Source organism: Myotis brandtii, unplaced genomic scaffold, assembly GCF_000412655.1.
Source record: "Myotis brandtii unplaced genomic scaffold, ASM41265v1 scaffold244, whole genome shotgun sequence".
NCBI lineage: Eukaryota > Metazoa > Chordata > Mammalia > Chiroptera > Vespertilionidae > Myotis > Myotis brandtii.
In genome coordinates this window covers 3,071,940-3,086,267 of record NW_005359225.1, presented here as the reverse complement: position 1 = coordinate 3,086,267, position 14,328 = coordinate 3,071,940, and the positions used below count along the sequence as shown (strand labels likewise).

Below are 14,328 nucleotides of genomic sequence, written 5' to 3'. Positions count from 1 at the left end.
AAAAAGCCATTAATAATTTAACATATAGTATCCAGGTAGACCACAAAAAGTTATGAAATAGAGGGGGGGGGCGTGTTAGAGATCAACCAAAGGACTTGTTTGCATGCATATTAGCATAACCAATGTACACAGACACTGGGTCGGTGGGGGCTTGCCTGGGGTGGGAATGGCTGTGGAGGGTCAATTGGATAAAAAGGAGACATATATAAAATTATGACAATAAAAATAAATAAATAAAATAAAATAATCTAAGATAAAAAATAACATCTAAGTAGGTCTTACTCACTGCACTCATGCATCTACTGCTCAAGAAATTCACCTTATAAGCTAAATTCTTATAGATATGAGTGAAATTCAAATGTTACTTTCAGTGCTCTTTATGACATCTTTGTTCCAACCTGAGTTAAAAAAAAAAAAAAGGTTTAGAAAGAACCTGTAAAAGCCATTTAGCATATCCTATAATAAATTTTTATTCTCTTAAAAATAAAAATCAAATTGAAGGCTTCATAACAATTCCTGCCCAAGTTTTTAAATCGTAAACTATTCATGTTGTCTTTTTTTTTCCTTTTTTCTTAAAGACCCTTATTCCCTCCTATTTTATCCTTCCTGGAGATGGAGAACAGTTTGTTATATTCCTTCTTAATTTAAGTTGTTCAATAAAAGACTCAATAACTTATGATTTATTAAACTATCTCAACAGCTTTCTCCTCTCCAGAATTAAATGATCTTATTTTTTTTAAAAACTTTTTCCTCAGAGGTCTTATTTTCCAATCTATATTTTATTCCTTTTCATTTCTGCTTTATCCCCTCCCCAGTTCCCATATGTTCCTAAGAAACAGCCTTCTCTCAAAAACTGATCAGTAAGAGGGGTTCTTTTTCTCAGGCCTTAAAACATGGCCTCTTTAGTGGTCACCAATAAAAGAAAACAAAGGTTCACTACTCATTCATCGTCACAACAAATAAACACAATTAAACAACTTGCCTACAGTCCATTTACTCCCTGTTTTTAGGGTGATAAATTTGCCCTTGACAAAAAGCATTTCCTGTGCTACCTATTGATCTTTCTATTGTTTGCTTATTTCTACTGTTTATTCCCCAACTTATGCTTTAATCTTGCCCCACTAATTCTTTCCTTTCCCCAGAGTTCTAGAAAATCCCAGTTTTGATCTGCACACTCAGTGAGGATGCATTCATTTCCATGAGATTGTTTATAAAGAAAAAGATAAACAATAGAGAGACCAAAGTTGAGACCTGCTGGTCAGCACTTCTGTCTGACCTGGTTGGCTGGGGCTACCGAATTTATCCTGTTAGGCAAGTGTACACCCACTACGTCCAGTTCATGCTAAATATCACACTCAAGTAAGACTTGAGAATTTGGCTAGAATCAAATAATTTCCTCAATTTATACACTTAGGGAACACTTGCAAATTTTTATTAATTTTAACTTTGGATTTTTAAATTTTTGAGGTAAGAATCCAAGCTTTAATAACTTTTCACCTTGATTAAGATGACTGAAATGTTGCATTACATTAAAGCACTCAAATAAAGCTGTTCTCTTTACGATAGAATGACAATCATAACATGGCTTTAGAGATTGTAAAGGGCTATTGTATCATTTTAGCTCCACTTTGTTCTTCAGTCAATAAAAAACAGACACTGAAACCAAATATACATATTTTCCATATATATAGCATTGCTCATACCACTTTGTAGAATATAGGCCATTTCCTAAATTAATATCTACATTCCTAAAAGTGCATAAAGCAAAAAATTCTACACACTTCTTTAGTACGAAGCCATTGAAGACAAACTCATTTAGAAATATGGTGCTCTACATTTAGCTATCTGTCTATTATCTACAGTCATACAAGATCCAGCTATATGAAAGGAAGGAAGGAATAAATTAACAATAGTGGCAATACAATAATTTGAAAATTACACTTGGATTATATAAGTTCAACCAAATGTTAGCCAATAGCTACAACAAACCAAACCACGACTTAATAAGTATTCTAATCAGTTCAAATTTATGTCATTACTTTTAGGAAATAAATTCTCTAATACCAGTTATCTTCCATAGGCAATTTGTTTAGAAGATTACACCCAAGACCTTGTTATTGTTACCTCTTAACTATGCCACATGTTTTTAAGTATTCTGTGAGCTATATATAACAGGATACACTTTTAAAAAGGATTGAACAGAGCTCCTCCACTGTCTCTTTAGAAGGCTGCAGAATCAACCAGTGACCTTCCAATTCTTTTTTCCACATTAGAAAAGATAGTTACTCTTGTGATAAGAAATTGTATAGAAGCCAGAAGGATGTTAGGATAAACTGGACATTAGTTTGAAAACATGTAGTTTTAGTGTTTCACAATACCTAAAATCTGAATGTTTTATTTCCTAGTAAAATTGGTATTACTTCATTTGATAAAGGAATTAATCTATTTATATACTTGTAATCCAAATGTTAGACTTTTAAATAAATTGAGCTCTTTTCTCAGTTCAGATCTTTTTCTTGACTCAAAGGCTGTGATAACATTTAATTCTAACATGAAGATGCTTAACTACAGTTACATTGAGTCTGCTTTTATTAATAATTTTATATACATTCATAAGATCTTAAAGTCAGCAAACCTATTTAATATAGAGGAATGCACCTATACAGTTTGAAAGATTTTCCTGAACTGTCTGAAAATTAATGAATTAAATTATATTCAATGCAGGAACACTGTTTCAATTCAAACCAAACCCTGAGAAGGCACTGAGAAATTTGACAAGAACCAAGTTTCTAGGAATATTGCCACTATTGTCTATGTTCAGTAAACGTGGAATTTTAAACACATACAATAAATTTACACTGCACCAGCAGCACTGAAACAGAAGAGCTGGACACCACATTTGTAACACCTGTTCTAAGCTAGAAATGCTAAATACCCTATCTCACGTACTCTAATTTGTAAGTCAATACCTATGATGCAACAATGACACTTTTCCACAGTATTCTGAGAGTAGTGCTGTTTTCTTGCCAATTTTGTGAAATAAATTTCTTAACTAACTCGATAATTATACATTTATCTGCCTATTTTTTTAAAATAAAAACACATGCTATACACAATTACAAGAATATGGAACTAAGCTTACTTAATCACACTCTAATAAGAAAACTCACTTTTGCACAGTTTTGTTTCTGTTAAAGGAAGAATGACATGTTACTATAATACTTTTAACGTCATGACTTTTGTTCAAGATTATGAAAAATTTGAATCATTTTCTCTAGACTGCTTCATATCAAAGTTATATAGTTTGTTTCGTCAGCCAACCAAAAAGAGAAAAATAAAAGGAAAAGGATACTCGGCCAGATGAGATAGAGAGGGAATGCTAACACAAGTTGGATGCATGAAGTTCTTGGCTGCCCTGTTCCATATGACAGCGCAAAGTAATGATGTACGAATGTCCACTAAACAGAACGCCAGATCAGCCCATTTTTACTGGGCTCAAGAAAATTCTCTATCAAAGCTTCAATGAGTTTCTTCAATTCCTCTTCTAGTAAGGCAGTGTCACTGAGGAAAAAAATGAAGAGTTCTGAATTTCTTGAATTTCATAGCCTTAAAATTTTAATTGTTATAACATTTTAAGAAGGCATATGCCTGATGGAATGATTAAACAATTGGTAAACAAAAGAGAAATTTACTCATTTAAACTAAAACAAGACCAAGGGGGGGGGGTGGTTAACACACAAGAAATATCACAAACTGAGGTTGACCTGCATTAAGAGGAGACCCTTGGAATATGATACATGGATGAGTTATAGCACACCTAAAGATTTCTCCTGGGCGAGGCAATTTAATGGCTTAGAACACCAAGACTGGGTATTAAGAGAAATGGCTTCCTGAAACACTTTGAAGAATAACCTGTACAAATACTATGGGATGATACGGCATTGTCTTTCAGGCACCAGAAGGAAGTATCAATATAAGAATGAGATGTTTGAAAAAACAAATGGACACTTACAAGTACATCCTTCAAAGTCATCACCGGAAGAGCTACTGTTGCCCAAAACATTTCCAGAAAAGCCTCTTGTAAACTGCCTTCAGTTATTTTACACGCTACTCAACAAACCAGTTTTTGTTACTTTAATAATCATCCTTCATTTTTATAAACCTTTTTTTAAAATATATTTTTATTGATTTCAGAGAGAAGGGAGAGGGAAACAGAAACATCAACGATGAGAGAGAATCATTGATCAGCTGCCTCCTGCATGCCCCACACTGGGGATTGAGCCCATAACCAGGGTATGTGCCCTGATCAGGAATCGAACCGTGACCTCCTGGTTCATAGGTCGACACTCAACCACTCACTGAGCCTCACCGGCAGGGACATCCTTCATTTTTATACAAATGTAGCATTACCCAATTTGGTTTACTTTAAACTCTGCTCTCTCCACCACCCCTCCCACCCCCGCCACCAAAGAAAACACAAAGATTTAGGGAAATACTAAATACTAAATTAGTATTTAGGTATAATACTAAATACTAATATACCTTGGAGTCAATTCCAAAAAAATCTTCCCAAAAATATATTGATCAATGCCAACACTATAGAAGGTACTACTTTTAATAAGTTTAAATAGCCTTTAATTTTTCTGAAAACCTAAAACTTCTCTAAAAAATTAAGTCCATTAATTTAGAAAAAAACTGCTGAAGGTAAGACATTTTAAAGAAAATTAACAGTAAGACATTTAAAAGAAAATACGCCACAGAATAAATAATTCTGACAAAGGCTTTCTATCCAAAATAAATAACTCACCCAAATAAATAATAATAATAAGGCCAACATCCTAATGAAAAATGGGCAAAAACTTGAAAAAAAATGGACAATAAACACTAATGTTGAGGTGCTTAACATTATTAGTCATAAGGAAAATGCACGGTAAACTATGATGAGATATGGTTTCTCAGCCACTAGCCTGGCTAGAAGTAGAAAGACTAACACCAAATGGTGGCAAGGATATGGAGCAAATTCCATTGCTAGTGGAAGTACAGATTTTTTTAGTGTTTTCTTTCTAGATTATTTTTTTACCCACGAGAAAACATATGTCCCCAAAAAAGACTTGTACAAAGAATGTTCATAAGAGCCCATAACTGGGAACAACCTAAATGCCTTCAACAGAAGGATGAACTGATGTGTGTTTGTACAATAGAGTACCATTCAGCAATAAAAACAGAATGGACTATTCAATATGAATGAGCCTCAGAAACATTATAATGGGCCCAGCCAGTGTTGTTCAGTGGTTGAGCATTGACCTATAAACCAGGAGGTCACAGTTCGATTCCCAGTCAGGGCACATGCCCGGCTTGTGGGCTTGGTCCCCATCATGGGACCTGCAGGAGGGAGCTGTGATTTCTTTCTCATCATTGATGTTTCATCACTATCTCCCTCTCCCTTCCTCTCTGAAATTAAAAAACAACAACACCCAAAACTAAAACCATTATGCTAAAAGATGCCAGTCACAAAGAACCACATACTGTATAATTCCATGTCTATAAAATGTTCAGAATAAGCAGCAAATCTATAATGGGAGAGAGTAGATTGGTGGTTGCCTAAGGCTGGGAGAGAGGGGAATGGGAAGTGACTGCTAATGGATATGGGGTTTCCTTTTGAGGTGATGAAAATGGCCTAAAATTGATTGTAGTGATGTCTGCACAACTCTGAATACACTAAAACTACTGAGTTATATACTTTAGTGGGCGAACTCTTTGATATGTGAATTATATCTCAATAAAACTTTTTCGTATATATTTAAAAAGTCAACTCTCACCTCCGGTCCGGGGATGCGCACATCTCTGCATAATACTTGATCTTTGGTTCTGTCCCACTTGTCCGAAGAGTAGCAACACAACCATTTTGAAAAGTAAATGTAATCATCTGGCTGTTTTTACTCACAGGCAACACCTATGTACAATTGTAACAACAGTTTAATTGCACTTGTTTCAGTTTAGCAAGATGAAAAAGTTCACAAGATCTACACAACAATGTGAAAGTAGTTAACAGTGCTGAACTGTATGCTTAACAATGGTTAAGTTGGTAAAATTTATGTTTTAACTGTTTACCACAATTAAAAATAAAAACTGTTAAAAAGGACTTATAAAATACAAAAAATATTACATACATAATTTACAAATATACCATTTACTGAACATTTATGATACAGTCATTGGATTATATACCTTTCCTTACATACATGGTCTCTGGACCCCAACAATCATCCCGCAAAGTAAATACTACTGCCAATTTACGGGCAAGACTCAGAGTAAAGGACCTGCTCAAGGTCATCAGCTAAGTGGCAGAGCAAGAAGTTGAAGCCAGGTCTATCTGTATCCAAGTCCAAACAGCCTCTACATTTGCCAAGTGCTTTATAATTTTAAAGTACTTTCACAGTTTATTAATTCGCCAGGGCAGAGTGCACCTATCCTCGGGATAGGCACAATAATTCACTGGGGTTCAAAAATTAATATTTTTACCTCAAAATTAAAAGCACAAAAAGAACCAAAGCTTTACTGACAGTAAATATACGGATTAACACTGTTACTCTTCCTAGACCACAGATTGGTCTGTGAAGGCATCTCAAAGGAGCTGTGGGGGCTGCCCTAGGACAGGGGGGTTGGCAGTGGGGCCTTCCCTCAGGGGTCCCTAGTGCGGTCCTCTCCTTGAGGTCCCTCTCTCGGTCAGTGCTACTGCCATACACTAGTTCCTAAGGCAGAGACCTTCCTCCCTGCTTTTTCACTCACAGAACATCAACTCGCAAGTCCTGTCTATTCTATCCTTTATTTTACTCAACTTGGTCCACTTCCCTCCATCACTACGGCTACTGTTAAGTTCTGGCTCCCATTCTCTCTCATGGAAACAGTGTACTAACGGATCCTCCTGCCTGGACATTTGCCCCTCTCAACCCACTCACCACACTATAGAGAGCTACTTGTGGTTGTTGTTGTTGTTTTTTTAATTTAAACCTTTTGGTGTATGGGTGATGCTGCAACCAACTAAACCACCCGTCTAAGGTTACTTGTGGTTCTTTATATTTTTTATTATTTTTTCTTTTATATATCTTTATTGATTTCAGAGAGGAAGGGAGAGGGAGAGAGAGATAGAAACATCAATGATGAGAGAGAATCATTGATCGGCCACCTCCTGCACGTCCCCAACTGGGGATCGAGCCTGCAACCCAGGCACGTGCCCTTAACCAGAATCGAACCTGGGACCCTTCAGTCCGTAGGCCAACGCTCTATCCACTGAGCCAAACCGGCCAGGGCACTTGTGGTTCTTTAAAGGAGAAGATGTCTTCTCACCTCCAGACCTAGCACTTGCTGCTCCCTTTGCCTGAAACACCCTCTGTTCCTCCTACGTTTGGATAGCTCCTACTCTAGAACACAGCTCAACGAAGTCCTCCAGAAAGTCTTCCACAAGCGCCCCCGATTCTGAGTAAGGGCCCTTCCTATGCTCTTCCATGGCTCCCCTTGCACCCCCTGGTAGCACTTATCATTCTGTAAAGTAATCACTGTTTACTTGTTTGTTTCCCCACTGGACTCTGAGTGCAGAAACAGTGCCGTTGTCATTGCTGTATCCCAAGCATGCCCGTGCCTGCAGCACAGACGTGTTCTGATAAACGCCTGCTGAAAACACGGATGAATGTCAATCTGAGTTCGTGGAGAAGAGCGAACTCAGGAAGTCTTTGATTCGAACTTAGGGGATTAACCATATCTATACTACTAAGCATCAGTGAGAAACAGATAGAAAAGCCCTTTGATTAACAAATATACACTTTAAAGCAGCAGTCACCAACCTTTCAGACCTCAGGACCACCAGTGGTCCGCGGACCACCAGTTGGCAACCGCTGCTTTAAAGGGAGTTAAGAGGGAAAAAAGCAAAACACAAGAACTACGATAAGCATAGCAACAATAGAAAAACAAAAAGAAGCAAAAAAATTGGTTCTTTAAGTAGTTTACAAAGACACAAAAATAGATACACACATACGTGCACATGCACACAATACCAATGACTGGGGACCAATATTTGTTGACTGGATGTATATACACAAAGAGAATATGGGTAGTATTCTCCACAAGAGGCTACAGTTTCCCCAAATATATCATGTCCCTAGATTCAACATCAGAACAATTATAAATGAAAATTTAGGCTAATAACAACAATAACTATGATCATGCCCTTGAGTCAGAAAGTTTGCCCACCCCTGGGCTAGAATCTTGAGTCAACATCAGAACAATTATAAATGAAAATTTAAGCTAATAACAACAATAACTAAATATGATCAGCAAATATTTGTTGAGCACCTACCATGTAGGCAGGACATTGAGAGGCATAAAGGTACATCAGAAATGGACCTGCCATGTACAACACGGATAACATAAAACAGGAAGTGGTGAATGACAAGAGGAATGAATATGTAATGAAACCTCAGGAGAAAGCTATTTGCTTATGGGACTTGGAGGGGACTGTGGAAGAGGTGACATTTGCCTTAAGTCTTGCATATGGCTAAGGTGTAGACCTGCAACAGCAGGAAGAAGAGGCAGACTGAAGACATAGCTTGAGCAAAAATAGATAAATTTTTTTTAAGTATATATGCAAGAAACTATACATTGTTCTATTTGGCTAGAAGTATAGGGAATAAAGTTGTAAAGGGAGATTACAACTAGAAAGATGGGTAGCTTTGAAATTAGAGGCTTTTGGACTTCATTTTCAACATTATTTATTTAGCATCATCGCACATTCTCCCTCCCTTCTTCCTTTTCTCTTTGCCTTTCTCATTTTTGTTCTCACCTCTCCAGGCCCAGAGGGTAGCATACACTTGGGGAGTGATAAGACAGGATCAGAGTCAGAGAGCCAATTAGTGGACTTACAACAGCTCTGGGGCAAAGCAATGGATCCTAGTTTCAGGAAACTAATTGGCTTGAACTTCCTCTATTTTGCCCTAGTATGAAGTTAAAAACTGTTAAAAACTGTTTTCTGTTGTGTGTGTGTGTGTTTTTTTTTTTGTTTTTTTTTTAATATATTTTATTGAATTTTTACAGAGAAGAAGGGAGTGGGATAGAGAGTTAGAAACATCGATGAGAGAGAAACATCGATCAGCTGCCTCCTGCACGCCCCCTAGTGGGGATGTGCCTGCAACCAAGGTACATGCCCTTGCCCGGAATCGAACCCGGGACCCTTGAGTCCGCAGGCCGACGCTCTATCCACTGAGCCAAACCGGTTTGGCAGTGTGTTTTTTTTTAAAGGTACTTACTGATTTCTTATTAGGCTGGCTGCTGTCATATCCAGTGGTAACGTCTCGTGTATGCAATATAGCAAATGTCCCACAAAATTTTGGATATTCTTTTGGAGAATCAAAATTACGAAGCCTTTCAAATATACTTTTGATGGTATTTGGATCATAACACAAGAAATATGAAGTTTTTGAAATATGATAACCATACCTGCACACAAAGATTTAAAGTGTTAAAATCAGCTTTCAGATAACTCTTTAGAAAAGTATATATTAAAGATTATAGTATTATGTAGAAAGTGGCAGTCCTTAACTCGGACAATTTTAGCACTTTTAAAAAAGGATCGACTATTTCTCGAAAACAAGTTTAGCTGAAAGTAGGACAAAGAAAAACTTAGCATGTGAAATTCATAATAGTAGGACTTACTTTTCATAAACCTTAACCAGTTGCTGTTTCAATGTCATATTCGTGGTTTCCAGGTAAGCTGCCATCTCAGCAACAACAGCCGCTGCACTCACCCCATCTTTATCCAAAACGGAAGTTCCACACAGAAAACCTGCCAATTGAAAAAAATCTTTAAAAAAGAGGAAAACGTAAGCCTGTAATAAGTTCATTAGTTTTACATTTCTTCAGCAGGACCAACGAATTTAAATCCTAGTAATAAATGAAGCACATTGACACTGAAGGTATTTAGGGGACCTTTAAGGGTCTTTTTTTTTTTTTTCTGATGAGAAATGTACCTACACATTTCTGAATGCTCTTTGGTTTTTACCACAACTCAGAATACAAAACCAGAAGACAAAAATTCCTCTCTATAGAATCACTACATTAAAAAAAAAATGCCCTCATTCAAATTTCAAAGGTTTTAATATTTACTACATACCAATAGACTCTTCAAATGCAAAAAGGACTTCTTTCCCATTTTCCAGGAGGTCTTTTATCCTACTTCCAATCCATTTAAAACCTGGTAATGTTTCCTGAAATGCAGAGGAGGCCACTCTTGTTAAGTGACTCTCTCATAACACATATTAGAGAAAAGCAGGTCACTAAATGCACTACATGACACTCTCATAGTGATCGCCTGTTATGGCTTTTGGCCCATAAAGATTTACATAGTGGTAAACATGTAGTCATAAAGTGCACGGACACATGCACCGCCACAACTGATGACCTACTATTTATCAAGTACAGTAATAGGTGATTTACGCCAAATATAATCCAATATATACAAGTGGTGATGCATATAGTCACAAAAGAACATGTTATGACCACCTACTATTTACACCACAGTGTAACAAGTGCTTTACATCACTATCTTTTTAATGCTCACAAAAACCCTGTTGCTGAAACAGGCTCAGAAGTCCAGTAACTTTGCCCAAGATTATGCTGCACTTAAGAGATGGAGGCAGGATTCAACTGCACTGCTTCTCAGAACCTGTCCTATAAGCTGTATTAAAAGCACTAGGATAAGAGCACTTATGAAGGTTGCGATTTATTCCCCTTGAGTAATCGAAGGCCATAAAGCTTTTTAATGATGCACTTCCAATATTATCACAACATATGCCTGAACCAAGTGTTCTTTACCATAACACCACGTTCTTCTTTGGTAATTAGATTTGAGGACTTTTCATCTGATTAGCTATTGTTCCCTTCGTAGACATGAACTGTTTTAGAGTCAACAGAAAGGGCATCTGATACACACTGACTCTAGAGCTCAGCATTACCAACTTAAGATTCCTAATTCACCTCTCTACCTCCTCACTGGAAACATAACATAACAAACATAACATAACATAACATAACATAACATAACATAACATAACATAACATAACATAACATAACGTAACGTAAAAGTCAAAATCATCTGCCACCCCTATTCACAACAACAACAACAACAACAAGGAAGTAAATTTATAATATTGGTCTTTAGAATCATTTCTTTTTTCTCTTTTGTGCTCATTATACATTTTTCTTGCCATAAATATAAAGGATAAAAACGTTAACATTACTTGTAATTCAGAATCTTAGGCTTAAATAAAATTTCATTTTTTTCTATTTTGCTATTTGTATTTTAGAAAGTCTGAGGTTGAAAGCTCTGTTTTATTAAGACAAATACAATTTTCTTTTACTCAGACAATTAATGTTAAGACCCGTAGCTTGACTGTGGCTCAAGAAAAATGCCCAGAGGTGACATTTGCACTAATACTTGGCAAAGATGGCAGAGGAAAAGCAACCTCATTGACATTAGTCCCAGTGGCAGTCAGCTTAGTCAACTGCCTGAGGCTCACAAAGGTTAGTGATCTGTGCTGAGAGAGAGGCATCATTTTTTTTGGATGTAGAATCTCTGGATCTTAACTTGCAATTTAGAAGACTACTTAAAGTTTCTTAAGACTGAACTTGAAGAGCCTACACAAGTGGTCCCGGACACCTACAATTTTTTGGAATGGATTTTATGTTATTGATGAAGCCAGGAACCAGGTTTTCCTAGTATGGAAACCAGATATTATTGTATGGAATAATAAGCATTAATGCAATTTCTAAAGAACACCTAATCTTAGTTTCAGAAATTCACACACTGGATGAATTTGGCTCAAGTGTCTAAGCTATCAAAAAGATTAAATGTTAACAAAATTAGAAAAAAAGTGGGAATCATAAATGAAATTGATAAAAGTCCGTTTTGATGAGGAGATGGCTTTAATTTATAGAAATAGGTTTAGAAAAGTGGCACACAGGTATTATCTATTCTTACTTCAAAATGAAATCCTTCTTTAAGTGCAATTGCCTTCAAAATTTTGGAAGAGACTGTGGTGGCTAACATGTAAATGTTCTTCACATCAGCATTTCCGGATTTACTTTTCTTCCAGCAGTCAAACATCCACCACCCAAACAGAGCTGCCAACTCATTTCCTGAGAAAACTTTCCAGTGACCACTGCAGGGAGAATAAAAACTCAAGTCAGGAACTTTATAACTTCTCATTAAAGCTTCTTGACCCCCAAGACCTACAAATCATCAACCCAAACACTACTGTATGGACTTTTTGACCAAACATTTATGACTACTTTTCTAACTGACCAGGGGTGAGCTTACAGTAGAAATGGTAGCAATGTCTTTTGAAAAATTGTTACCTTTATTATCCTATTTAATTAGAAAAAAGTTAATAGAATGTCCTTTCTACGTAAAGACAGTTGTCACAACATTATAATAGCAAAAATACATAGCAACTCAAAGGACCAAGATTAGGAAAAGATCACATTGATAAGCAATCTGTTGTGATATTATGCCATTTTAAAATTTAATATTTTAAACAGTAATTAAGGACAGGGGAAGATGCTCACAGTATGATATTAAATAGAAAATAATCTACATAAAATTATATACATGGTGGGGTAAAAGTAGGTTTACAGTTGTTCGTATGGAAAATAATACAATCATTAATAAATAATACAAGAATAAAGTGTTTTTCGTACTCTCAACTATAAACCTGCTTTTAGCCCATCCTGTGTAGTATGGTCACAATTTTGCAAAAACAAATATATCTTAAATATTTGAGTACAAAAAACATAGAAAGAAAATGTTAAAATATCAACCTAGGTGTTTATTTCTGGATTGTGGCCTTACAGGAGATGTATTTTCTTATTTTTAAAATTATTTCCAAGAAGCCTAGTTGACTTAAAAAAAAAAAGTTCATCAAAAGTTAAGCTTTTAATCAAATAACAGGTCTACTGACTTCTCCTGAAGCTCTGCCACCGCCAGTCGGTCTGCGTCGGGGTCTGTGGCGACCACTACCCGGGCATTTTCCTTCTCTGCCAGCCTCAAAGAGAGTTCCTGCAACAGTGACCCAAAAGGCTGGATTGCATTGAGGACATTCAATTCAATGTTAATATTCCTAAATGTAGGCACTATGCCAGTCATATGAATTTTAGAAGGAATACAGTTCAGCCAAATTTAAAATAAGCCTGGAAGTAGGAATATCTACCATAGAGATTTCAAACAAAACAGAACATATGGCTCCTATATAATTTAAAAGATGTAAACTAAAGTGGTTTCTGCTTTTTTGAATCTTTGAATTGTCAATGAGTTCTATCTATTTGATGAAGTTTAATACACTAATAATAATTTAAAAATAAAAGAAAGATACCAGCACAGATTCTCCCTCTTCAGGATTTGGGCACTTTACGGTAGAAAAGTCTGGGTCAGGATCTTTTTGTTCTGGTACTGGAATTGGAGGTTTAAAACCAAACACTTGAAAAGCCAACTGCACATAGTCATGTCCAACCCCATGAAAAGATGAATGTACAAATTTCAAGGTGGTCTTTGAGTTTAATTCCCTGTAAAGAAAAATCATCATTCAATCAATCTAAAGCTCATTACTTGGGATATAATTAAAACAAGCTATAGAAAAAGCTAAAATTGGTTTTGTAGGATAGGGAAAATATATTCAGCAAGCCAGGATGCTTTCTAGCAATTGTGTTAGCTATTTATGAAGTAGTTATGAAAATATGGACATAGAAAAGGCAAAATAAATTTTTAGAGAAAATTCCTTAATCTTATCCAGAGAGAATACATATATTTAGCTACACTTTTTTTGATGACCTTACTGAGAGATAATTAATATACTATACAATGTATCCATTTAACGTGTACAATTCAATGGCTTTCACTATATTCCGAGTTTTTCAACCATTATCGTAATCAATTTTAGAACATTCTCATTGCCCCCAAAAGAAACTGCATACCCCATAGCTGCCACTCTCTAACCCTCCCATTCCTCCCAGCCATTGGTAACCACTAATGTATTTTCTGTCTGTTTCTGTCTCAATAGATTTGCCTACTCTGGACATTTCATATACATGGAATCATACAATATGTGGTCCTTGGTGACTGGCTCCTTTCACTTAGGATAATGTTTTCAAGGCTTATCTATGCTGCATTTTGCATTAGTATTTCATTTCCTTTTACTACTGGATAATATTTCATTGTTTGGATATATCATATTTTATTTATCTCTTCATCAGTTGATGGATATTTAGGTTATTTCCACTTTTTT

General features: G+C 36.0%; 1 protein-coding gene across 1 annotated transcript in view; it reads right to left on the bottom strand.

Moving 5' to 3' along the window:
* Positions 1-369: 369 nt before the first annotated feature.
* The window catches only part of PGM2L1 (phosphoglucomutase 2-like 1), a 40,736-nt gene continuing 26,777 nt past the window's right edge, over positions 370-14,328 (bottom strand). The window contains exons 6-13 of the mRNA XM_014540368.1: positions 13,420-13,629; positions 13,009-13,106; positions 12,030-12,210; positions 10,163-10,256; positions 9,706-9,835; positions 9,300-9,489; positions 5,820-5,953; positions 370-3,561 (exon numbers count right to left, since the gene is read on the bottom strand). Of these exons, the coding sequence (XP_014395854.1) occupies positions 3,459-3,561; positions 5,820-5,953; positions 9,300-9,489; positions 9,706-9,835; positions 10,163-10,256; positions 12,030-12,210; positions 13,009-13,106; positions 13,420-13,629 (1,140 nt within the window). The 3' untranslated portion in view covers positions 370-3,458. The remainder of the gene's footprint in view (positions 3,562-5,819; positions 5,954-9,299; positions 9,490-9,705; positions 9,836-10,162; positions 10,257-12,029; positions 12,211-13,008; positions 13,107-13,419; positions 13,630-14,328) is intronic.